General features: G+C 35.2%; 2 protein-coding genes across 3 annotated transcripts in view; one reads left to right on the top strand and one right to left on the bottom strand.

The window, feature by feature from the left end:
* Oseg2 (intraflagellar transport protein Oseg2) overlaps nt 1–19,811 on the top strand; it is a 21,718-nt gene extending 1,907 nt beyond the window's left edge. Inside the window, exons 3-36 of one of the 2 annotated variants that reach the window (XM_088275197.1) lie at nt 237–432; nt 1,033–1,222; nt 2,340–2,471; nt 2,552–2,745; nt 3,373–3,482; nt 3,594–3,670; nt 3,751–3,867; nt 4,507–4,642; nt 4,723–4,853; nt 4,974–5,062; nt 5,176–5,327; nt 5,450–5,577; nt 5,920–6,025; nt 6,118–6,339; nt 6,960–7,132; nt 8,142–8,258; nt 8,772–8,942; nt 9,061–9,129; nt 9,303–9,477; nt 9,945–10,157; nt 10,839–10,939; nt 11,337–11,543; nt 12,085–12,207; nt 12,292–12,415; nt 12,689–12,887; nt 13,534–13,692; nt 13,806–13,900; nt 14,527–14,696; nt 15,607–15,777; nt 16,481–16,646; nt 17,234–17,371; nt 17,632–17,747; nt 18,210–18,321; nt 19,566–19,811. In XM_088275197.1, coding sequence (XP_088131323.1) covers nt 237–432; nt 1,033–1,222; nt 2,340–2,471; nt 2,552–2,745; nt 3,373–3,482; nt 3,594–3,670; nt 3,751–3,867; nt 4,507–4,642; nt 4,723–4,853; nt 4,974–5,062; nt 5,176–5,327; nt 5,450–5,577; nt 5,920–6,025; nt 6,118–6,339; nt 6,960–7,132; nt 8,142–8,258; nt 8,772–8,942; nt 9,061–9,129; nt 9,303–9,477; nt 9,945–10,157; nt 10,839–10,939; nt 11,337–11,543; nt 12,085–12,207; nt 12,292–12,415; nt 12,689–12,887; nt 13,534–13,692; nt 13,806–13,900; nt 14,527–14,696; nt 15,607–15,777; nt 16,481–16,646; nt 17,234–17,371; nt 17,632–17,747; nt 18,210–18,321; nt 19,566–19,696 — 4,910 coding nt within the window. In that variant the 3' untranslated portion in view covers nt 19,697–19,811. Of the gene's footprint in view, nt 1–236; nt 433–1,032; nt 1,223–2,339; nt 2,472–2,551; nt 2,746–3,372; nt 3,513–3,593; nt 3,671–3,750; nt 3,868–4,506; nt 4,643–4,722; nt 4,854–4,973; nt 5,063–5,175; nt 5,328–5,449; nt 5,578–5,919; nt 6,026–6,117; nt 6,340–6,959; nt 7,133–8,141; nt 8,259–8,771; nt 8,943–9,060; nt 9,130–9,302; nt 9,478–9,944; nt 10,158–10,838; nt 10,940–11,336; nt 11,544–12,084; nt 12,208–12,291; nt 12,416–12,688; nt 12,888–13,533; nt 13,693–13,805; nt 13,901–14,526; nt 14,697–15,606; nt 15,778–16,480; nt 16,647–17,233; nt 17,372–17,631; nt 17,748–18,209; nt 18,322–19,565 lie in introns of both variants that reach the window. The other variant, XM_088275190.1, reaches the window with a different exon arrangement.
* On the bottom strand, nt 19,801–26,881 carry l(2)09851 (WD repeat-containing protein 1 l(2)09851). Its single transcript, XM_088275239.1, has 7 exons — nt 26,407–26,881; nt 25,085–25,244; nt 24,049–24,267; nt 23,826–23,962; nt 22,576–22,730; nt 21,620–21,837; nt 19,801–20,084 (listed from the first exon to the last, which is right to left on the bottom strand). Exons 1-7 carry the CDS (start codon nt 26,736–26,738, stop codon nt 19,947–19,949), a joined length of 1,359 nt encoding a protein of 452 aa, XP_088131365.1. The 5' UTR covers nt 26,739–26,881; the 3' UTR covers nt 19,801–19,946.

Below are 26,881 nucleotides of genomic sequence, written 5' to 3'. Positions count from 1 at the left end.
GCTGATCACCTTTTCTTTATGTATTTAACGATCATGATAACACTGCTTCTATATGATGCATTCCCCTATGCACCATTGGGTTCGGTTAAGGGTTAGAATAGAGAATATAATTAATACCTATTGCTTAAAAAAATATGTCAAATATGGCAGTGAAGAGTGTATAGAATGTTGTTTTATTGGTGATTGTGGCAATATATTCAATTTTATTAATCTACGTTGCATGTACTTTTTGTTAGGTGTGGCATTCAATAGCCAATCTGATATGTTGGCTGTGGGACAAAGTGATAACATGGTGTTTGTATACCGTGTGGGTGAAGGATGGGAGGCCAAGAAAGTTATTTGCAACAAGTTCCCTTTATCGGCTCCATGCACATGCTTATACTGGAATTCATTAACATCTCTGCTTGCTGGTCTAATGGATGGAAAAATAAGGTGATATTTTTTTTAAGAGTACTTTTAAACCATCAGCTATATATTTGTACAATGATTGCAATATATATTTTAATTCTCTGTAGAAGTGGTTCCCAAACTGTTATGGTCATGGAAACCTTGACTTAAGAAATTGCTTGTGATTGGTGGAAGAATGTACCCTTATATTTAAAAACAATTGTGAACACTAAAAACATATCCGTGACATATATCGCCACATAAAATAAAATCTTAAATATTTTTTTATTGATTTGGCATTTATTCTGTAGAACTCCAAAAATAAGTATATTAAAAAAAAACATGTTTAATGTTTTTCTTTTTTAAATAAAATATACATATAACTTAATAGACCCTAAAAATCAGTGTTTGTTTTTAATATTTAAAATGTAAAATGTTAAATCTAAGTCAAACTGTTGCCTGTAAAAGCCAACCTTTCTTGAAAACTTCTCATTTAAAGCCAGATTTTTGCTCTGATTCTTGCTCATTATATATTTTTTTAACTTTGCGTTTTGGGTAAAATACAGATAAACATTTGCATTCACTTAAAAAAAATGCATCAATAATAAAAAAAAAATAATAATAATAAAATTATGATTTAAACAGAACATTAGATTGCAAAACAAATAAAGGTAGCAGCGCATGGGCTGGAAATGCAGCCTGTATATCACTTTCTGGATTCGGTGGCAGTTTCCTCGTGTCGGGTCACGTAGATGGAGCTCTACTCACTTCCGGAGGGAGAATGTTAGCAAGACATCCAGTACCACCGTCCGCCATGTGCACCATGGAAAATGCAGTAAGATTTAAAAAAAAAATACTTATAATAAACTAATAAACAATGGTTAACACCATTATCACGTCCGCCTCCGTAGTGTAATGGTCAGCATGCTCGGCTACTGTACTGGAGGTCCCAGGCTCGATTCCCAGGGGGGGGGGTCAAATAAATATTAGTGATTTTTTCACCCTAATATTTATTTAATATTACCCTGGACTGGTACCTGAAGCAGAGGGCTGATCACCTTTCCTTCATGTGTTAATGATCAAGATAACACTGCGTTTATATGATGCAGTGCTCTATGCACCATAGGGTGCGGATAAGGGTTTAAATTAATGGAATGAATAGCATCTTTAATGGTTCAAATATTATTACATATACTGCACACGCAAAGAGAGATAAGTATATAGTAATGATATATTTTTATTCTTAACCATATGAATAGTACCATATCATTGCTGAATACTTGTTTGTAGACCTCTTTGCATGCCTTACCCAAATACCTGTGATATGATATATGTGTGTGCAGGATAGTACATTGATCCTAGATTAATCTGGTTTTTATTTTATCAAAAATATAATGAAGTGATGGGGCGAGTGAACAAGGCTGCAGCCATCTCAGGATGCCTGAAAAGTGCTATATGGAAAAATCCTGAGATGAAGATCGGCAGCAAAATCAAGATTTACAAAACTTGTGTCCGACCCATCATGATGTATGGAAGCGAAAGTAGAGCAAACACCGTTGCCACAAAAAACGCGCTTAGAGTGGCAGAAATGAAGACTCTAAGAAGCATATCAGGCAAGAGTCTTCGAGATAGAATAAGAAACGTCAGGATCAGGGAAATATGCGAGATCGAAGATGTCGTTAGGTGGGGAAGGCAACGAAGGAGACTATGGTATGCGCATGTGAGGAGAATGGAACCATCCAGACTCCCCCACATCGTAGACCAAGCCCATGGTAGACGACTCCCGGGCAGACCACCAAATAGATGGGTCGATAGCTGGGAATCGACATCGCAGGAGGCTAATCCCTCTTAAAAACATGCCACAAGGCCTACAACAAGATGAAGAAGAAGAAGAAGAAAAATATAATAGAATTTTATGTTACTTTAATAAATTATTACATGTATTTAATCAGGTATTGGCTGCTGGGTGTGACAGACGTATAGTGATCTACGATGGCACGGGAAAACCACTTTGTTCTTTCAATTACTCACGAGATTCTGCACAACAGGAATTCACAATAGCGTGTGCTAGCACCAGCGGACAGGTAATATTAATTGCAATTGCAGTTTTCCATTAAATTGTCTATTTTTACAGTGTTTTAATAATAAATAGATACATTTTCAGACTGCAGTCGTGGGAAGCTATGACAACTGTCATGTGGTGCAATGGTCAGGCGAGCGAGGAAGGTGGATTGCAGGAAAGACCATAAATATTCCCGGACTGTATTCTGTAAGAGCTCTTGCATGGAGTAGAGACGGGGCTAAACTAGCTATCGCTGGGTTTACAGGAGCCACACTGATATACGAAGCCATGCTCAAGTAAGCATATTTGAAATTTCTATTTATAAACATTTTGAGTGAGTCAAAATGTTTGTTCACAAATTCTGGGTTTGTCTCCACTAAGGAGTTATTTATTATTTATTAGATATCTCAATATGGACAAAGAAGAATATGGAAGTATGGGTATTTACAGGGCTTATGATCTTTCATAGGCTAGTTTAAGTGATCACTTTATACATGTGTAACATTCACCATCCTATCCATGATTGACAACCACATTGCTCAAATTTTGGAACTCATGTATCGATCATGGGTAGAATGGTGAATTTTATTTGTGTATAAACTTATCAGTTGAACTAGCCTATGACAGGTCGTAAGACCTGTAAATAGCCGGAATTACATATATTTTTTTGTCTTTATTCAGAATTCTACAGTCACTATTCTCTATGAACTTTCATTGATAAAGAGAAGACTCTACGGGGACCTCCTTTAATGCTATCTTCAACTTGACCTTGAGGGGAGGAATGGAGGCATATCACACACCTAATTACAAGAAATCATGATGCTCAGCATCGAACTAGGCAATCAATAATAACAATCTATAAATCAAGGGATTTCCAGTTATTGATTTGTTATCATGTTTACTTAAATGTTTGAAAATTGTAGGCGTTCAGTGTTTCGTGGCGTGGTGGAGGCAATTCGCAGAGGACAAGGACAAGTTACTCTAAATCGATTAGCTGGAGACGTGCCTCCTTTTACAGTACAAGCTACATTAGGTAGAGACATTCATACTATCAGAGTGTTAGGTGAGTTCAAGAAATCAGCTAGTTTCTCGGAAAATAAAAAATAATTAGCTTGTGTGTATTGTAATTTTTAATTCGTTTTAGGAGATGACTGGTACGCTGTGTGTAGAACAGAAACCTCTCTAATACTTTGTGATCTTGCTCGATCTCTAAGTAGTGAGGTAAATTAAATATTGATTAATTAAAACAAAAACAGTATATGCGTGTTATGAGAAATATATTAATAGGTTTTTTTTTCTAGGTTTCATGGTATGGTTCTGGGGAGAAGTTTTTCTTTCAGCATGCACCCGTCTGCCTTATTCACCGTGCGGGAGAACTTACTCTTATAGAATATGGAATTAATTCTATTCTTTCTTCGGTAAAACCTTTATTTATTTTATACATTTCTTTATGTTACAATCAAATAAATATAATTTCAGTAATTGATTTGGCACTCACATTGTGGTAAAATCTATCCATTTTAAACTAATGTTTTACTTAAATTAAAAATGAATAGTTTGTACGTTTTAATAATGTTACTATGAAATAAATATAATTTCATTAATTGATTCGGCAGTCATTTTGTGGAAGTCATTTATTTTTCATCTATCCATTTTTAATTTATGTTTTACTTAGTAAGTACCTACTTATATTTTGACAGTGGTATTTACGAAGTAAAACTTAAATTAAAAACAAATAAATATATTTTTGCTACATTCGTCTTCTAATGCCTAATTAATGATAGGATGTATCAACTTTAAGTATGCAATTATTTCTGATAAATATTTTGTTATTTTTTTTATAATGTAGTATTTATTGTCTAAGAGCCACTGAGTATTTACAACTATAATATTATTCAGGGGTACCAAAGAGGTACGGAAAAGTGATAAATTAGTACGCTATAAACAGGCTAGAAATAAATCATGTTTCTTTCTCGTGTGTTCTAGATCTAAAATTAGCACAAATAAACACATTGTATTGCCTTTTTCTGTAGCCATAATTTACTTTAATATTCTAGGTGAGAACGGATTTTGTGAATCCTTACCTTATAAGTGTAAGGATAAATGAAGGCGACCTGAAACAGATGGGAGACAATAAGAAACTGGCTTATTTACTTGATCAAAAGAGTGTTTGTGTTGTTGATCTTATTACTGGTAAATATTTATATATATTTATTATTCAAATACAAAAAATTCTTTTACAACGTCACAAGTCTCTTCAATTTTATTTTTAGGCTCCCAAATAGCCCAATCACGACTTGAAGCCAGAGTGGACTGGTTAGAACTAAGTGAATCAGCGCATGTTTTATTGTTACGGGATAGAAGACGAAGATTATTAATGCTAGATGTATCTACAGGAAGAATGGTTTGTGTTTATTAGCATTACTTTATTATGATTTTATTTTTATGCTTCCTATAATTACTCTTCCTCAATAGTTCATTTCCCAACAGTTATCCAAAATGAAACGATACTGTTATTTTCCAGGAAGTTATTCTGAGTGGAGTCAGTTTTGTACAATGGGTGGAAGGCAGTGACGCTGTTGTTGCTCAAACTTCTACACATTTAGCTGTGTGGTAAGTGCATCGTCATTTCAGCTGATCAGAACTAGTTGAATTTTTAAGTTTACCATGTTCAAATATTATATAGAACCACTCTCAGCTGTTTAATTGTATTATGTGTCTTCCAGGTACTCAATAGATGATGTTGGACTAGTGGAACTAATGGAATGCGGCGGAGGTATCGCTGTGCGCGTCGAAATGTTCAACAATATTCCTCGAATTGTTCTTCAAGGTGGAGCAGTCTCCCATATTGCTCTTGATCATGCCAGACTCAAATTCTGTAAGACCTATAAAGATATCTTTGCAAATATTATACATATATGCATATGTATAAATACCTTAATATCCCTAATTGGAAACAGTTTCAGAACCTTTTGTAATATACATTCACTATTTTTGCAGGTTCTGCCTTACGATCTGGAGATTTTTCAGGTTGTGAGAATTATCTCAGTAGCCTCGGAGATAATCCACAAGCTTTAAAATTATGGCAGCAGTTGGCTACTAAAGCTATGGAAATTGGAGACTTGAAGGTTTCAATTTATTTTAAGTTAATGAGCTAACTGAAGTGGTATTTACTCATTTATTAAGCCATAAATGTCATCTTCCTATGATGCTTTTACCTTTCACTTTCCCATGTAAAATAAAATAATGATAATAGTCGGTTTGTGTTTCTCTTCCCTCATGATAAAGATTATTAGTAAAGAATGTAAAGTGAAAATTCTATTCTATCTATAAACCCCCGATGAAATGGCATGATAGGTTGTTAATAATGCTATGCTATTAAAGTTTTATTTTTTTAAAAATTAAATTGCTTCAAGACATATATATGTATTTTAAAAGACATGTACAAATGGCTCTTTATTTATCTGCAGATGGCAGTAAGATGTTGGCGAGCACTCGGTGATGAGGCTAGAAGTGCTTATTTATCAAAAACATTATCATTTTCGGAAGAATATGAAAAGGAGAATAATTCTGATGGTAAAAATATGATTTATACATAGTTTTGAGAATGTAGTTTATAAAATTATTTATTCTCATAAATTTATTATTCTATTTGATATGTTTAACAGGCTTAAAGTCACCGCAAGTCCGGGCACGGTTGGCAATACTGTCGTATGATTTGAAGGCGGCTGAACAAATCTACATTGAGGAGTTGAAGGATCCATCTAAAGCTATTACAATGTATACAAACCTATACAGGTGGCCTGATGCCCTCGCTGTAGCTGATAAGTTGGGCTTACAGCAGGCGTCCAGCCTCAGAGAGCAATACATGTCTCATCTCATTTCTTCAGGTAGAAAATAATGTGAATCTGTTCGTAGTACAAGACAAGTAGCTCACTATCGAATACTCGAACCTCAATTTTCAGTACAGAGTGTTCAAAATTCTATTATATCTCAATATAGATGCAGACAAATATAGGAGTAAAGGTATTTACAGGGCTTACGACCTGTCAGTTATTTATTCACTGTATAAATGACTGATCAAAATGAGTTAATCTAGGAAAGAATCCTACATAAATTTCGTAAAGGTCTCTTACAGAGATTTTGTAAAGGTGCTGAAGAAGTAGCATGTGCAAGAAGATGTCAGTTGAAGCGTAAATATAAATCAAACCGGCCTATGACAGGTCATAAGCCCTGTAAATACCCAGACTTCCATATTCTTCTTTATCTACATATATTGAGATAACAATATAAATAACTCCTAAGTTTACAAGCCCAGAATTTGTGAACAAAGATTTCGACTCATTGAAAACATGTTAAGATTTGTACAATTTGCTTAAAAGATGGATTATGGAAACATGCGTTAAAAATAATACATTTTTAATTTTGAGCAAGTCAGCATGGATGCCATGGCAAATTCGAGAGTAAGAATTTAGTTAATATAGTATTAATTAATATGTAATCATATTAGGTGCCGAGGCGGAAGCCGCTGTTCTACTTGTTGGTAGAGGAGATGTACGCGGAGCCCTAGAGCTGGTGTTACGAGCCGGCTTAGCAGGACGCGCTGCCAGAATATTGAAGGATGCTCCGGCGCTGTTGGCTGATAGAGAATGCTTTAGCTCGGTGCTTCAAGCTCTTTTGAAGGTAAAGATTTAGTTAGACTTTTTTTTGTCCGCCTCCGTAGTGTAATGGTCAGCACGCTCGGCTACCGTTCTGGAAGTCCCGGGTGCGATTCCCAAGGGGAGTAAAATAAGTGATTTTTTCACTGTAATATTTATTCAATATTACCCTGGACTGGTACCAGAAGCGGAGGGCTGATCACCTTTTCTTCATGTGTAAACGATCAAGATAACACTGCGTTTATATGACACAGTGCCCTATGCACCATTGGGGTGCGGATAAGGGTTTTATTTATTATATATATATTTTTTTTTTTATAAAAAGATAAGTATTCATGTTTTTATTATTTACAAAAATACTCCAATTTCATACTATTTCTGTGAGCTTAAGCGGCTCATTATTAGAAATAGGTATCAAATTGTGGTAGAGTGGGTTCGAACCGAGAGACTCTGACTCAAGAGTCCGCGACACTAACTACGGGACCACAACCCGACACGTTATAATAAATACATATATAAAATTTTGTACTGTATATGGGTATAATTATTAATACATTAATAATACATGCAAGCAATTAGCATTTTATATTAACACACTAAGGACAGGAAATTAACACACTAAGGACAGGTATTTCTACCCGTTCAGCCGGTTGATGCTTAAGGACAGGAAGGATATTTTTACCTTCCACGCTGGCATCATTTGAAAGTCAGAAAAATATTAATTATTTAATGTTTTGTATATGAATGTAATGTACCAATCTCTTTGTTAAGGTTGCCAGAGGTCCGCAGGCGTAAAAAAACACCTGTCCGAAATGTGTTAATACAATTCGTTAATACAATTGTCATATGTAAATTTTACATTATATAACTCATATTTAAGCAAACGAAATATTACTACTACTATATACAATATATATTTACTTAATTATCTGCAGGTATTCATATTCTTCAATAATTTAAGAGATAAAGAATAAAAGAAATAATGTACAAATTTTACCTTAGTCGTACTTAATCTTACATCATATCATTTTCAGCATGAATGTTGGGAACAGGCAGCGGAGCTGTGTGAAAGTGCTGGAGAGTCGGAGAAAGCTGTTCAACTTTATGCCAAAGCTAATGCATATGCCAAAGCAGTACAAAGAGCGCGTATTGTAAGTGACCTAGTATTTTTTAGTATACTTTTCCCATATAATAATGTGGTTAAATTTCATGGCTGCATCATTTTTTTTTCACCACCAATATTGTCTTCATTTACCGCCGTATATGGCCGACCAGTGTGCGGTTGTCTTTAAGAGTAGTTTTTCTACTTTTATGAATGGTATTTTTTAATTTAACAAAATCCTAAACACAACACAATCATTTTCCGATTGCTGCACACCTTCCTTCCAATTTTTTTTGTTGTAATTTTATGGTGTCTTCGATGCATAAAATTTAGAGGCTTGATACACACATTCATACTCGTCAGAAATTGAAGCAAACAGTATTACAGCGAGAGGAATCACTAGATAAATAAAAAATTGTCGAAAGTGGCAAAATAATAATTTACTACTGGGCAAGTTAAGATCAACTGGCTTCTAACCATAGATATTTGTCGAAGGAAAATAGCACACAGCATTGCCCCTTAATGTTTTTTTAGATTTTTTAAATGAGTTGCATTGAATCAGGTGGCTCCGCAAGAAGTCACAGGGCTAGAGCAGCTCTGGGGAGAGTGGTTGGTGAAGCGCCGCCAGTGGGGCGCTGCCGTGGCACACCTAATCGAGGCAGGGGACTCCCGGGGAGCCCTCGCTGCCGCCGTCAGGGCCCAGCAGTGGGCCAAAGCCTTACAGATCATTCAGGTATTGCGCTTGTGGTCATTAATAATTATCATGAAGATATCCGGATCGTTACTTACCATCGTAACCGGATAAAAATTCAATAATTTGGCAAATAGTAAATCCTTTTTTTATATTTCAGGTCATAGATGACATAGATTCTGTTCAGGAATATTACGAGATATTGGCAAAACATTTCTCTTCTATACAGGTAAGTACCTACATAAATACAGTATATCTTGCAATAATACAGTCTGCTTCCATACAAACTGTGAATATGTTGAAATATGGTATCCATACTCATGATTAATAGTCTCATAGAGACTATCAAATCCAAAAGTCCAAAACTATTTGAATGTTGATAGTATTTAATGATTCTTTAAGGATTGGGATACGGCGGAAGCATTGTGGGAGGCGGGGGGGCTGGTGGAGGAGGGGGCGAAGGCCCTGGCTGAAGGGGGACAAGGAGGAAGGGGACTGGCTCTCGCTCGTCGCTTGCTGGGTTCTCAGGCTGCTGTCACTATCTTCCAGCCTGAAGCGGAGAGACTTAAAGAGCAAGGCAAGTAGAAATCAACAACAGGCAAATAAACATTATTTTTCTGTTGTAAAGGGAAAATAAATTTTAACGAGAAATTAGTTAGTAATATGTTTACATGAATGCACTTGTAGCATTTGACATGTAAAATTTATGTATAGTTTAGGTAAAGACTAACTTAACAATAGGAAACGTTGATCATCTTACAAAAAATTTAAATTTATCTTAAATGAAAACGTTTTTTTTTGTTTTCGATAGTAAATAGGTTCTAAACTCTAAACTTACAAGTTATTAAAAAATTTACAAATTTGAGTAACATTCCTTCGTAGTAAAATTATAGACTTTTTGTCCTTTAAAATAACTTCTTAATTAAATTGACTTTACAATCTATTTATTTATTGCTCTACTGTTTAGTAAATAATTTTATATTGACTTTTTTTTTTCAAGGTAGTTTTCTAAATAATTGATACATGTGACACGTAATATTGCAGGAAAGTTCCGGGAAGCAGAAGGCCTGTATGTGGGCATGGGCATGGCGGACGCGGCAATGGCCATGCACGAAGAGGCGGGACGCCACGCGGCGCTGCTGCGGCTGGTTGCGGTGCACAAGCCCCAGTTCCTGGCGGCTGCTCGGCGCCGTGTGGCGCAGCAGTTGCAGGCTGCCGGCCGCTTCAAGCAGGCCGAACAGTACTACATACAGGCTGGTAAGGGAAGGGATACGACTGTCCCGTTCCGGGATAGTACCGTGCAGCGGAGAGCATGTATGTTGGCATGCGCATTGCGGACATGGCCAGTTGCCTGCTGATTTAGTCATTTAAACTCAGCTTACCAATGGAAATAATGATGTTACTAACCCCTATCACTACAACCATGGACTTTGTAAAAATACAGTTATGATAAATAAAAAAACTCAAACATCTCATTTGGTATAAAAGTGCTTTACAACCATCACTGCACTCAATGTATCATCTTTGAGTCAGCTTTCAAGTTTATAAGCAAAGAGGCCCATTACAGAAAATGTTCATTCTGCTTCCATCGAAGTTAGTCCAATTGTTATTAAAGATTGTAAAAGTTTACCTTGCATTTTCGGTCAGCTTTTTTTTGCCCGAAACAATTCAATTTCTTTTCTTATAATATATGAACCAGATATTGATTTTTTATGATTTTCCCTTATTGTCAATCTTCTAATACTGAGCTCATTAGAGAAATGTGAAATAAAGCTATGATGTATGACGTCGCCAATAATTCTCCATCTCACTTCATCTCCTTGCATTTATTTGTTTGAGAGCCGTACGGAGTCCAAGTAGTTGAATTCACGGTGGGAGCTAGTTGAGGAAACACCACAATCTGTTAGTAGCACCAGTTACAGAAAATATGTTTTATAGATGACTGGAAAGGTGCAATACAAATGTACAGAGCTGTGGACCAGTGGGAGGAAGCTTATAGAATCGCTCAACAGCATGCACCACCGCAAGTTCAAGAGCAGGTAAAAATAGTATCCATTTATTAATATATGTACCGTTCATATTTATTTTACCTCTGATTACTTTATATTCATATTTATTTTATTTTATTTTATATATGTTCATATTTATTTTACTTTATACATATTTATACTATATATATTTATTTTATTTATATTCATATTTATTTTACCTCTGATTTATATTTAGTTAGCCAACATAACAACTGTGGATTCACTGTAATATCAATATAACTTCACTTATTGTCATCCAATTATTATTATTATAAAATAGTAATCTTATGTGGTCCAAGCTGGTCTTAAACTCTGCTATGATCAACTCTGTCTATTACAGGTTACTGTATCATATATTATTTTCATTTTGTAGAGTAGTTTATGGTGTTTTTTTTTATCTCTCAAGGTCGTGGTTGCCTGGTCCAACTCAATGGACGACTCGGTAGCGGCAGCGCGTATCTTAAGTGCCAGGGGAGCCCTGGAGGCGGGGGTGCGCTGGGCTGCCAGGGGAGGGCGCTGGGCCCGAGCCCTGGACCTGTGCAAGGCAGGGGCCCCTCACCTGGAGGGGCCTGTCCGGGCTCAGATGGCGGCACAACTGGAGGACCAGGGGAAGGTAGACATAATTATTATTCGCATCCTAAAAGTCATAGAAATAGTTGTTGATCATTATTTTTTTTATAGAATTCATACCTTGGTATGGTGCCGTACTAACTACTGCTGCTTTTAAGACCAATAACCAAAAAATAAAATTTTGGAAACTAATAATGCCTAGTTGCCTAATTGCTTTAAGCAAAAATGAATTACAAACTAAGCATACCATTTTGGAATTTCGTCATTAAATCTGTATACTTAAAGCTCTTTATCTCTTGGCATGTAAGTGATGTAAAAATACCTACTTACTCCGGTCCATTTTCTGACATTGTTGAGTCACAACTTGCTTCTTCATTTTCTCACTAGAGAGGGTGTACTGGTATTACAAACACTTTTAATGACTTAAAATGGCAAACAAATCCGAGATGTGATATTTGTTTGTATGTGTGATTTGTTTCAGCTACCTTGTCATTGGAATTATTTTTCTTTATTTTCCAAGCCATACCCAAAAGCACTGAAATAACTTTGCTTTCTGTATAAATTGAAGACTTATTATTTTGCAGTTGGAAGAAGCGGAAGCTGAGTTTGTTAAAGGAGGAGGTGCTTCCGAAGCAGTTGACATGTGGCTTCATGCTCAACAGTTCGCACGTGCGTTGACACTTGCAGAACAGCATGCACCAGAAAAGGTAACTGATTTATTCCAATTAATAGTTAAGACATTTAAAAATACTTTACTCAATGATTGCTTATAAATACACGTTTTCTTGAAGGAAGCAGAAGTATTACAAGTATATGCAGAGTGGGCAGAATCTCAGGGTGACATCACTTTGTATGAAGCTCTTGTTATCAGAGCCGGAAGGCCTCAGGAAATTATTAAGTACTACAAAGAAAATGGTAAATATAAATTATATACATGCATACTAATTTTTATTAAAAAATGTTTTAATTCAAATGATTTTTAGATTTATATATCTACAAGTAATGTAATTTTTTTTCAGTGTACTGAAAATCTGAATATATTTTTTACGTTTGAAAGCTTGATATGTCCCCTATATTTGTAGATTGCTATTGGTAATCATATGTATATTGTTTATAAGAAATATAATTTTATCAATATATTTTTTTTTAAAGTCACTCTGTTTATGTTTTAAAAAATATATATTTTAGGAATGTGGGATGATGCGATCCGCGTGTGTGAGGAGTACCTGCCTCAAGGGGCACGGGCTCTCAGGGCGGAGGCAGCTCGGGAGGGGATGGGGCATGGGGGCGAGGCCAGCGGCAGTGATGGGAGGGGGGATATGCAAAGTCGGACATCCCGAGAAGATCCAGAAACTATCCTTAAAATGGCAGCAGAATATGCTAACAAGTATGTATATTCTCATCTACAGTTCTTAAACTTATGTTTATTAAATACTTCATTTATTATTATATCACAAAAGATATCACAAAAGATTGTACACAATTAACATCTTAAGACCCATTGGTCCAAACACTCGTGAAGTGCACTGGAAGATTTGTTGATGCTCGTCAACAGTCTAGCTTCTTTCCTTAATCAGTAAGATAAGAATAACCATTACTTTTAAATTCAATGTAAACATCACATTTTGAAGAAAGTTTAAATTTATAATTAAAAATAGAATTATATAAAATTAATACCATACATATTTTTGATAATGATTGAAAATGATGATTTTAAATATTTCATTGTTTTGAAAAAGAAGAAAAAAAATAACCATGGTATTCCAGGATTAACCGACTCGTCATTAAGGGGGGAACAAATAATGTGGTAAAATTAATAATATCTTTAGTTAAGTATGTACTTGATTTATTACAACAAGATTTTGAACAGCTTATTAACAGCATCTCAGAGGATGGATAAATTAAATAATTCAATCCAAAATGTCTGACATTTTGGGACTCATGGGCACATGCAATATAAAAAAACATGATATATTAGTTATTGACAAATAACATTAAAATAAATATTGTAAATAATGGAATACGCTTCACAGTGGTCAATATTGGGAAGCTATTCAGGGACTTCTCTCTCTCGATGTGGATAGTGTCGGAGCTGGAACTCTGGAGAGAGCCGCACTCCGGGCAGCAAGACTTGCTAGAGACCATCTTCCACCGCATCTTGCTAGACAAGTGGCTCCTCTCATTGGAAGAAGGTAACCTGATCAGCCAGCACACACATTTCTAATGAAAATATTATAATACCTCCATCCCTTTCATTTATTTGAATTTTGAATATATTTAGTTAAATAACACATATCTTTTGCAGATTAACAGAAGCAGGTCAAGAAGAAATGGCTGCAAGACTACAAAATGCTTTACTAGCCATGCACGGAGATGGTGACTCTACTGTTGAAAGTACTGGTAATGAATCAAAAGAAAACTTCGAAGGTTAATCCGGGTTGATAAATCAAGACAGATGAATCTTTTAGAGAGTATTCGGGAATCTTCTTGTACAGACAATTTATTTTTTTAAAAGAGTCATTTGTCAAGCTTATTTTCAATGCTGTTAAATTTATTACAAAAAATAGGACTTATAGTGATATTGTCATAGTAGAATTGGTTTAAACTGAGTCATCCATGGAGATTGGCATTTATTCGGAGGCTATAATAGAAGTCAGCCGGGTGATACTCTTTGGGAGATATATATTAGGTCCCTTACCTTGTAAAAACTTGTCTATCTCAAATATTTAGCTTCCAAAAACGTCACCTGGCTCACTCGGGGACTTCAAATATACACCCAATTAAACTTTGCTCTTTGATGGTGACATAGTTCAATTCAATTATACAATGACATACTCCGGACTTCTTTGGGTAGTTTTTTAAAGTCTAGATGCAATTGTCTGTAACTTTCCAGTTAAATTTTACATGTATTTATTTTGGTAACACTGATGGTTGAAGATAACTAAAACCAGTTATAAGTTTTCATTGGAGTTGACCAGTCTGGAACCATTTGCAAAAACAAGTGATCAGTGCGAAATAATATCTAGTTTCAGCGACAGGCGATAGTGGCAGCGTGCGGGCGGACCAGCTGGCCAAGCGGGGGGAGTGGGCCCTGGCCATGGAGGCGGCCACGGCAGCTGGGCCCTCTGTGTGCATCCGCATCGCCACTCGCTGGGCTGCAGCCCTGCTGCAACACCCCGACACTCTGCAGTTTCAGGTAATTATTTATTTTATCATTATTTACAAAAATAGAGTTGCATTTAAGATGTGATCGAGCTGCAAAAAAGCTAAATGAATGACTATTTGGACAGTCTTGTTACAAAGTGCATATATGACAAATAATATATTAATAATAAATATCAAACATAAAAAAAAAGTATATAAAGTAAAACCTCAATATAACATACTAATAGGGAGGAGGGGTGTCCGTTAAACCCGAAAGTCTGTTATATAAAAAAAGGTTTAAAATAAATAAAAACCTTAAAAAAATATATGAACACTGTATTTAGATATAAATAAACAATACAAAACACAAACACAATTTTATTCATTGCCTTTGGATACTCGTCGTGAAGTGATGTTGCTGTGTGAAATCAACGCGCTTGCTTTTGGTAATCCTGTTTTGTTCATACTTTTGAAGTTTTGAGACATAATTTGTGATTACCATGGCCACAATTTTTTTTTACATGCGGCTACACTTGAATTTAATTAATTGAATTAATACACTTGAATCTAATTTTTTGTTTGTTATATGCGAAGTTTGTTACATACAAGTCTATTATATTGAGGTTTTATTGTAGTTACAAATATTAGATATATCTCTGCTGACTCCTTTGTCCAGTCTGCCAAAAAATGGTTTGAATATTTGCTCTTTTTTATACCATTGATAATTGTCATAATAATCAATACATTAGCAAGAAGAAAGATATGAGGTGAGTGATCCATTTATACAGTGTCAGATAGATAATTCATCAGCCATTATTTAATGCTTCCTGAATACCTTCACACCAACAGTTTTAAACCTTATTTAAATAAGTTAAGTTGCTGCTTTCGGGATTATATTTTGTTCAGAAACTCGACAACATTGAGTCTAATCAAAGTTTATAGTCCTACTATATTTATTTTAGCATCCGGATGGTTCCATGGTTGGAGGAGTCGGGTCAGCTATATGGGTGCTCTCTCGCTGGGGCTCCCTCGGGCAGATCTCCCTGGCCGCCCCCCTTCTGGCTCGTGCCTCTGCCCTTTCCAAGGCCCCATTCTCCCTACTGAAGGATCTTCGTAATGTGCTGCACACAATAGTAAGATAGTATAGAAACAACAACAAAAATGACCGTCAAAGGTTGATGATAATTAATAACAAATTTATAAAAAAAATATTTGTCGGCAACTTGATGTTTGTCAAAATTTTACTAATAACTTCTATATGAATTTAGGTGTCTTAGGGTGGTTACCATAAAATGAAGAAAAAAGTTTCTGTCTAAAGACAGAAACTTTTATATTAAATATATATTAAAATATTATCAATGAATATGTATTACATTTCTTCAGAAAAATATGTTCAAATCATTATCATGTAAAATGGTATTTTCTGGTTTATGATTTTACAATGTTTATGTTTATATATTATACATATATGGAAGTGGTCAATATTTTGATGAAAATCTAATATTAGATAATACATATTTGATACAGCGTATCAATGAAAATACAAAGAAATCATTTAACACATTGACACGTTGAAGGTTGCGGTTCATTTTTTGTTTTAAATGTTTTTCATAAAACACAAAGCAATAAAAATGTAATGATAATCTACCACACAGAAAGTGCATACATTTACATTGCATGGTAAACATGAAGCATATCCAATTCACAGAACGTAAAATCACATCAATTATTGGAGTTATATTTAACTCACGCAACCTCTTGACCAAACACAACATGAGTTAAATGTAACTCACATTGTGTTCAACGTGTTAAAATTATATATTTCTATAATTGCAGCTGATAAACAATAATGAGAGTGATACGAGTGTGCAGCAGTGCGTGGAAACATCCGCCTTGTTGTGTGTGCGCAAGGCATGTCGCCACTCGCAAGCGCTCCGCCCACTGGCTCTCCGCGCCGCCACAGCATTACTCCGGCACACCAACATTATTGCAGCAGATAATGGTCTGTAGAATTTTTTCCCCTTATTTTCATGTTACATCAAAATACTGACTTGGTTTTAGTGTGGTAAAATACAGAATTTAGTCTTGCATTCCATATTTTAAAGCTGAGAAGAGTACTTATATGGTAACTAAGTAATATTGTTTTTTTTACTTCATTGGACATGGCCAGGCCCCTACCGCTCAGATGCAAATTTTAAAAAACAAACTCACATAATTAATTCATTTCAAAATCTTTTAGATTCTTATAATATAATTGGTGTTGAGGCTAAGACAAAAACAACCAAATGGTATGGCGGTCTTTCTCAGGCTATAACATGAAGACCATACAAAAGACAAAATATTTTGTTGGGTCCAATTTATGTTTCATGCTGTGTACTGTGGGGAGATTAAGGACACTACTTTTGGTACAATAGAATAAAGACTATTTCGAGTGTACAAAGGAGATCTGATCCCTCACAGAAAACTGTATGCCTCGAGTTAAGCTTAGGCTATAAAGCTCTGTGTAATCTTATGATATTTATATAAAAATAATAAATCTATACAATGCAACATTCTATGATTTTTTTCTGAAATATACAACATTTTCAGCATTTTACGAAGCGGGAATATTGCTACGTGAAGCAGAGCGTGAGGGAGAGGCTCTGGTGATGCTAAATCGGTATCTTGATTTAGCAGAAGCAGCAGATGGTGACGGGGGAGACACGGCACTTGACCATGCTGATTTTGGTAAGGATCTTGTTGGGTACAGATTTCTTTATTGTTGCACTTAAATATTTGTGTCACTTTATAAATAATACATAATATCTTACGTCTTAATTATGATGAGTCAGGTTGCAGTCCCATGGCTAGCACCGAAGCAACGAAATAGAGTTTTTAGATTATTATTAATTGAAAAATTATTGATGATACCCGCAATGTCTCACCACTCATGGAGATAATAATAATCCCCAATCTGTAACGTATGCAGTATTATATTTATTTTTCAGGAGATACAGATTTTCCGCAAGAAGTGGTGTTAGGAGGAAGCACACTATCTCCCCAGGAACATGATGAAGTGCGAGAGTGGGTATTGGCCATTTCGCTTGATCAAAATGTCACCCAGGTAAATTTTGGCAGATCCATAGTGTAGTGGTTAACGCATTTGACTCTAGTGCAATAAGTCTCCGGTCCACTTCCTAGTGGGGTGAAGAAGTAATTTTGTTATTGTAATATGTAATACATTTGTTTAGATAGGTGCTTTAAGTGAAAGACAAGTTCATACTGGTGAGCGAAACCGGCATAGATTGCGCCCTATTAAACCATAATGTATCTGTAGATGACCGCAGACACTAAGGTCTTGCCAACCAATTTGGTTTTAAATACACACCTTGGTTTTAAATGTGGCAACATTTATCTTAACAAAACTAATTCCCATGTTCTCTCATTATAATAAGAGATTAGTGACCCCTTCGTACCATATGAAATAGTAAATTTAAAATGCACACAGCCACTCCGGCCGTTAGAACGAGGTTAACGGTTACAAATTACAGTGCAATTAATCCTTTCTATGTGTGTTTAATTCCAGACTCTTCCATTAGACAAGCGCGGACTATATGAGTGTTGCTTGGGACCAGGAGATACCGCGTGCGTTCTGACTGGATTCCCTCTCTCAAACCGTGTTGTACACTTCACTAATGGTAAATCACCCATATACTTCAAAAATAAAAAATTAATCTGCCTATAATTATTTATCAAAAATACCATTACCTATCCAAACTGACTTATGTCCGGCTATGTAGTGTAATAGTTAGCATGCAAAGCTATCATGCTGGAGGCCACGGGTTCAATTTCCAGGGAAGAAGGTCAAAATTTTGTTTTGAAGGATTATCAGCATTTGTTCCCTCTATTATTTATTTAATATTCTCTGGACTGGTATCTATAGGATTGAACAGGAATGATTGAATGACAGGATCAAATTGTGGCAATACGATGCAGTGCCTTATACACCATTGGGTGCGGATAAGGGTTCGTAGAAGAAGATCCTAACTGGATAAGTGTTATTGGAAATTTAATGCTTAACCGGATCCACGCGGCTCGCATAACCGTATGTGTTTTAATAAAACATGGCCCATACGCGGCTGATATAACCGTATGTGTTTTTACTTTGCTCCAAGTTTCGAACCTCGGTTCAACTTGGAGGGATATTTTCATGGTGTGGAACTTTGGATAAAATAATACATCAATCCTTGGCCTTATGACATCTGTTGAAATATCTGACTAATAATTTGTAACACCACAAGGATAAATAAAAGAACAGATCCCTGATTTTTCTTGCGGTCGGTAATTAGTCCGCGCCATAATCATGCCCTATATCTGTCTCACTCTCGACGCTACGCATCGCCAGCAGGTAAGAGTGACACACGATGCGTGCTTTGATTTATTTATGTTACGATCTTATTTGTTTATATTACGATATATTTCAAGAATAATGTGACACAAGTGTATTATAGAGTACCAAAAAGGCACAATGAATTCCATTGAACGTTTTTGTTTAGGAAAATAAATCGTTTCTTAACTAAATACATGGTAAAAGTAATCATTTTAAAAACGGCGAAATACCGCCGCGTACGGGCGTCTCTCAGGAACAAAGTTAACGCGGTTAAAAGGTTAAATGCATTGTTCTCTAAAATTTGAGGTTGGTTGCCCAAAGTTGTCAATCAGAAATCAAGGCAGAAATATCTTGGAAATAAATACACCTACCGTCACCTCTACACCTGTTATCCACATGAACATTTTATGTTCTCATGCTTACACACATGATATGTAACAACTGGTCTTCAGATAAAATCCTTTTTAGAACATTTAGTGTTGTAAATGCGTGTCAGCTAGATGTGTGACTGTTGCTGCTCATTTGAATCGGACCTAACCTAATTTGTTTTAGGTAGGGCAGCTAATCGCGACGCATGGGCTAAAATTCTACTCCATTGCAGTACCGACCCGACCAGTGATGCTGCAGATTGTAGACGTTTCCTAACAGCATGGTGTGGGGCTGATGATTATAGTTTGACCTGAATCTATAATTTACATAAAACCTTCAAACACCTTGCAAGATAATTAATTTTTAAAATATACTACACATGTTATGAGGAATACATTGATGTTAAAAATAAAACGGATTTAAAATGCATATTCTGTTTTATTGAATTTATTTAATTTCTTTCCTCAAGAAAAAATTAATCTTTACAAAATACGCATCACGGTGTTATGCGTCACATTTTCACTTTACACTTTTTTTCTATAAATGAAAGTAAAATAGAAGAATTTATACACTAATTGTTTTAAAAATATTAAATCCTGTGTGTGCTGTAGTGATCATGACTCCTGGTAATTGCGGGTGCCAGTGAAGTTCCTTTATATCTGTTTGTCCTTGGTGAATGAACAACAGCTGAGGTGGAAGGTCCTGTAGAAAACACGGTCATATTAAATACATATTAATGAAGTTATTTAAGTAAACAAATTGAAAAACTTAAATCTAGTATGTTTTGAATATTGAAAGCATTAACTTTGTGGATCGTATTGATTTATTATTTCGAGAAATAAAAATACTTTGTGTTTTGAACCACTCACATTTTTATTAACCAACTAGTTTCGGCAACAACCTGTTGCCCTCTTCAGGGTTTAATTTATATGTTTAGTATGTTTAGTCATAAATTAAACCCTGAATAGGGCAACAGGTTGTTGCCGAAACTAGTTGGTTAATAAAAATGTGAGTGGATCAAAACACAAAGTATTTTTATTTCTCGAAATAATATATTAAATTTAGTAGCCTAGTTGCCGTATTAACACATTAGTTACGGCAATGTTTTGATAAAACTGTATCTTGAGGCGGGCGACATTAGACAGCTGTCCGGAAATATAAAATATGTCAGTGAACTTCATATTTTGAACTTGAGGTTGAACTCGAAAACAATACAAAAACGGTTAAATGGTCTCTAACGTCTCAAAATAAAATCGTGTTAGTCCACAAATCACAAAAGTAAAAAAAATGTTAAAAACACTAATAAAATATTAGAAAATAACAACAGTTTAACAACCGCCGAAAACTCAAAATCTGCGAATAAAAAATGATTTATGGGCTTTCCCCACACGCGTTTATTGCTTTGTAAGTACCAACTGCCGACTTAAGTAAAGGACAATGATCTTTGTATTTTATTTCATTTTAGGACAAAGAAAAAAACGCACCGTCTGTATCCATTGTTTAAAGTTAATTTGTAACATTTCCTTCAAAACAGATTACGACCATTAGCTATGTTTTGAACCCGTAAATATCAGTATTATTTTTTATATTACAACGACATCTATTCACTACACAACAAAAGCAAAAAGGCCAAGAGATTTGAAGTTTATGACGTGTTTTTTGTATACTAAATTGAAGGTAGCCGAAATGCACAAAAATGTGCACCCCGCCACCACACAAGGTTTCTGAAACGCACAAATATGTGCACACCGTACACAATGTGTTAAAGTAATATTGTTATGATACAGCAAATATGATTTGTTTTATTTTATTTGTGTAAATTCATAATTTTAGTGCCTATTAAAATGACAAATTCTAAAATAATATTTGAAATTCCAACATTTTTTGTAGGAGAAATATCTGTGTTTTTGTTATAACAAATATTTCAATTTTATGGTATTTTTTGGGCCTAAGCCGCCCGTTATTGAAAATAAAAATTAGCTTGTGGAAGTGGGCTTGAACCCAGTAAATCTGGCTCAGATTCCCAGATGCTAACCATCGGGCCACAATCCGTTTATATGAAAAAAATTAAAGTATGTGTTTTTACAACATAATTGATGGTTTTTCGTCAAAACGTTTGCAACTAATATCAATTATCTAAAACATTAACCCTATAATGTGACATGTATAAAATATATTTCTTATCAATAAACCGAAAACTTCTTTACAAACACGAGATTGGCAAATTGGTTGTTTACTTTGAGGTCTTCTTGGGCGGTGGTCTCGTCGTCCCTTTCCACGGCCAAGTCCCAAAGCGCCACCTGGTGGTCCTCACCCGCCGTGGCCAGCACGCTGCTCTCCCGCTGCAGCCACTCCAGCGAGGTCACGGGGGCCACGTGGTGCTTGAAACTCACAGCGGGGGCGGAGTTTTGGAACTGTCGAAGATCCCACACGTGCAGCAGGCCATCATCGCCTCCTAGAAAAAGTATATAATTGATTTCAAAACTGCTCATGTTAGGCACAGAATTTGAAAGAAAAATGCAAAATTTTATTTAAATTGACAAAAGGGTGAAGTAGATTGAGATCAAATAGACACACTCAAATTTATATCTCTGACCCCTATCTACAACCATAGTGCACAGGGAACCACACCGAAACGATTTTGAACTATATGAAGCATAGGTGATCAGTATTGCACTCTAGATTCTCAGATGTACATAGCGGAGGAATATATTTGATAGGATACAGATGACATAAGTGAATAAGCTTAAGGTGAAGAATATTACTGCTATTTACGAAAGGAAACGAAAATAGGAAAATAAGAATAGCAGCAATGGCTAGCATACCATGTTTATAACCGTATTTGTACTAACTTGCGTACTAGCACTCTTATAGGCTTGTGTAAGATGGACAAAGTACAAGTCCCTTGAGACAAAAATTATGTACAGGATTAAAATAAAATTCAATGTTTTATGAAAGTAATAGTAACTATCCTAAATTATTATTATCGCTTATTTGTTGCACTTACATTAATGAATTTCAAGGAGGCATTTGAACTCAACAACTTGCTAAACAAAACACTAATGTTCTCTCGAGAGGATATTTTAAAGTAACAATTACTTTTAATACTTCTGTAATTTTTACTAAAAAGGCCATTTTAGGAATGATGTCACTGCAGCAAATGTGCATACAAAGCAATTAATGATTTCCTTACCGCTTGCTATGAATGGTTCATTTTTATTCCAAGATATAACATTAACATCACTGGTATGTGCATTTTCAGCCGTCAACATACAGGCCTTGTTAGGTGCAGCTCTTGTATCCCAAATTCTTATACTCTTATCTACGGAACAGGTAGCTAACACATTTCTGCAAAAGAAAAAAAACATTAGAATATATTGGGAATAGACAAATTTATAGAAAATAAATCATGTTGAATTTCTACAATTTTGCGCACAGGAGAATTGTTTATTACTTTCATTAATTAAGCTGGATGCCCTAATTCATAATACGATTATTCTTATTGAAAAAACAAATTGTAATCAAAACTTTGAAATGAGAAAACAATACCAAGTTTTAATCTACCATGCATAACTGAAAACGATGAATTCACATAACTAAAACTGTTGTCAAATTTGACACATAGTGGGCGGGTCCCTTAATCTTTAGACACTCATGCACCGCGTGCAATAATGGAAGCGTCTGCCCAAGTATTTTTGTGAAATATTTGCGTGACTTGCTACCTACGCGTAACTGTAATGAAAATAATTATTTCTCTAAAATTAGTCCTCTTATTTAGGTAAAATAAAAAGCATAATCAAAATAAAAGATTGTTTATAATTTACCCTAATAAAGCAGGAGTGTAATAAAGCAGCTTTGTTTTATTGCAATCTGCCTAATAAAACACAACACATCTTTCAAGACTCAACGTTGTAATGAAGGTATAAACACTAATATTATGTATAATGACTAAAATATTTATCGGAACCAAAAATAAAATGATGGATCAGTATCTCAAAGACATTATTTACGTAAGCTAATATTCACATTTTGAATACTATTGTCATAAATCAGTGTAATCCAATAGCGAAATGCCTCACAATCACCGGTCCTGTATGGGACCGGTGGACATTTAACGACGCAAATCCGCAGTCCCATAAAGACCACTGGGCGGCTAAAGGTTAATAATATTCATGATTGTTTTAATTTTGACAAGTCTAAATAGGTTATGGGAGAGTTTCTATCGCCTGTTTTTGGTTGTTGTTGAATCGTCAGATTTCCATATGCTTGGATAATTATCCCAACTCAGTTAACTGGACCCTGCTTACAATTTTAAGAGAATAAACATCTAAAAAATTCCATGTTGTTTTACTAAAGTCCATTGCTCTACCGGATTTCATCAAAAACATGTGAAATTATTGTTTGAAAGCATTTTTTAAAAATGTTTGATATTTTAAATCTAACCTTTCATTTGGTGACCATTGTATATCCTCAACAGAATTAGTATGTCCAACCAATGGCCTTTGGTCAACTGTCCACGTACCCGCTTCATTAGGTTTCCATATGTGAATGTCTCTCCTGCAGTCACCAGTGGCTAAGACCTATTCAATTAGTTAATTAAAAAATATTTATTCAACAAGAATCTTCCGACTTTATATTGAAAATTACACTTATTTTGATAACTTACACCAAGTTCCGTAGGACACCAGTCAACAGCAAATCCTTCTAGTTGATGACCAGAAAATGTGTATAGCGGCTTTTCTGATTCTTCCATATTTTCCTTATTATATCTCTCGAGTATGAGTGGGTTATCTAATGCCTGCAGTTGTTGTGTTATGTTCCATATGTTTACATGTCCTAATTCTGACCACGAAGCCGCTAACGTTGAGTTTTTATACGGTGAGACCTGTACTAAAAATATAGGTGTTTATATTATGCTATTTAAAAGTAACAAAAAACATTATTTCTTCATAATTCTTTTTTAAATTATTACTGTTATTACTGGGAAAGAGGTTAATTCATAAATATGAACACTTGCGGTTGTGAAGTATCGTTGGTAAAATTAATACAAGAGTACTATTTAGGAAGTATCTGGAAGCTGTCAAGTCATGAGACATAAGTAGTTAGACATGTTGATGTTGGACCGTTGAGTCCGACAAGCAGTGCTGCCAATCGCATTTCCGTCAAATGCCACAGTCTGACAACTTAAGTATCTAGCCAAAATACTTTTTAAAACTGCATACAAATCCAAAACAAATTGTCAAAAATTGAAGCACTTATCAACCCTTCAAACCTTTTCTTAATAATTGTATAAAATAAAACAAGTTTAAAACAATACGTAATTGATAAAACAAAAGATATATGGACAGAATATTTCTAGAAACTCACAGCCAAAGTACAAAAAAAAACTTTGTATTAGTCCGCCTCCGTAGTGTAATGGTCTGCACGCTCGGCTACCGTTCTGGGAGGTCCCGAGTTCGATTCCCAGGGGGGGTCAAATAAATATAAGTGTTTTTTCACTGTAATATTTATTCAATATAACCCCGGACTGGTACCTGAAGCGGAAGGCTGATCACCTTTTCTTCACGTGTAAACGATCAAGATAACTCTGCGTTTATATGACACAGTGCCCTATGCACCATTGGGGTGCGGATAAGGGTTTTATTATTATTTATTATTATTAGTTATTTATATATTTTATAAGTAATAAGAAAAATGTTTACCCTAATTCTGTTTACACAGCCAAGATGCTTGATAGAAGCAAAATTTAATACGGGTTTCTTTTCTTCCTCCTCCTCCTCGTCATCATCGGAATCTACTTCATCATCACTCTCTCCCTCTTTGGAAGTCCGATGAAGATTTGACATCTTCATTACAATAACACTGTAAAGGATATATATTACATATTTTTATATCTTACATAATTTTCGGATAGAACTACAGTGGATTGATTTACAGAGTTAACAATAAAAAAAAGCAATATCCATAACATACAAAAGGATTGTACAGTGGAACCTCTTATAACGAGTAATTCGCATAGTGAGCAAATAAAAATATGAAAAACGTTGTTCCCTTAACGAGCGATATTTCGCATAATGAGTAACAGAGGGAGGGCAAGTCCCTTTTTCACAATATTCTCTTGTGAATCGGGACTTTCGCGGCTTGGGAAGGAGTTACCAAGAGGACCCTCACTTCTGCTTGGAAAAAACTTTGGCCAGAGTGTTGTCAAATGTGATTTTAAAATAGTAACTGTGGAGTCTACAGTCAACGAGATTGTGTCATTAGCTCAATCTCGTGGACTCGATGTGAATAACAACGATATTGAAGAGCTTGTGAAAGAGTACAGCTAAGAGCTGACCACCAAAGAGCTTATGGAGTAGAAAGTATGGGAAACTGTTGCATCATACATTAAGAACCATCACCCTAATAAGATGGTGGATCTTCGTGCTACAAATTTATTCAATGATAATGCTGTGATACATTTTCGCCAAATTTGAAGCGTCGGAAAAAACAAATGTCTTGAAACAGTTTTCTAGTTAAAAGGGATTAATTATTATGTGTCATAAATTCATATTATTATTTACGTTTTTTTTTCATATCTCAATTATATTCCATTCATAAGTTTTTAAATTCCTCAACAATTTATAAGTAATTTTATTTAAATAAACGTTTAAAAAAATATATAAAAAATTGAGTTTTCTTTCGGCCTGGAACGCAATATCCTATTTTACATTGATTTGTATGGGAAAAATGTTTACGAGTAAGATGCTGGAACGAAATAAACTCGTTATGAGAGGTTCCACTGTATTGGTAAATTGATTACATCTTATCATTCTTTGCCTGGTTATAAAGCCAGAAGAGATGGTGTTTCAAATTATCATATTCTTAAATTACTTGTTAATTACCATTGGTGTAATTACAACATATGTTTAAAACAATTGGCCGAGTTTATTATTTCTCTTTTTCTGGTTTCATTGGGTCAAATTATCAGGGATAATCCAAGAGGAATACATAAGCATATATAATTGTGTGGAAAGAACATTACTTGTTTGTGTGAGCTCTCGCCGCTTGAGTGCCCGCTACTAAGTACGCCGTCATGGGAAAGGTCTCCCGGCCGTTTCCCAAAGAGTCAGGAACGATGTCGAAGCTTAAACAAGGAGCACCGGTTTGCGCTTGATGTAACATGATGTAGGCAGATTGATCACAAACCAGTTTCTCGCCTTCTTCTAAAGGCTTGCCAGGTAGATACACTTCTTGAGGAACTTCTTCGTCGCCTTCATCTCCCATATCCTCTTGTTCTTTGGATTCATCCATCGAATCGTCGTCTGAATCCGACGACTCGCTACTTGCTTCCATGTTTGCTTCTTCTTGAGACATTAAAAGAACACAATAGTATATTGGAAATTTAAAAAATAACGATCTCGATTCCTACTATACTTCAGAATAATTCCAAGCGCATGTATTAAAATATCTAACAAAAAAACGCAGCCTGACGCGGCTGTCAAAAAGCACGTGTCACT

The sequence above is a fragment of the Brachycentrus maculatus genome, unplaced genomic scaffold, assembly GCF_059751285.1.
Source record: "Brachycentrus maculatus isolate JH-2025_06_01 unplaced genomic scaffold, ASM5975128v1 h1tg000036l, whole genome shotgun sequence".
Taxonomy (NCBI): Eukaryota; Metazoa; Arthropoda; class Insecta; order Trichoptera; family Brachycentridae; genus Brachycentrus; species Brachycentrus maculatus.
This window is presented reverse-complemented; position numbering and strand designations above follow the sequence as displayed.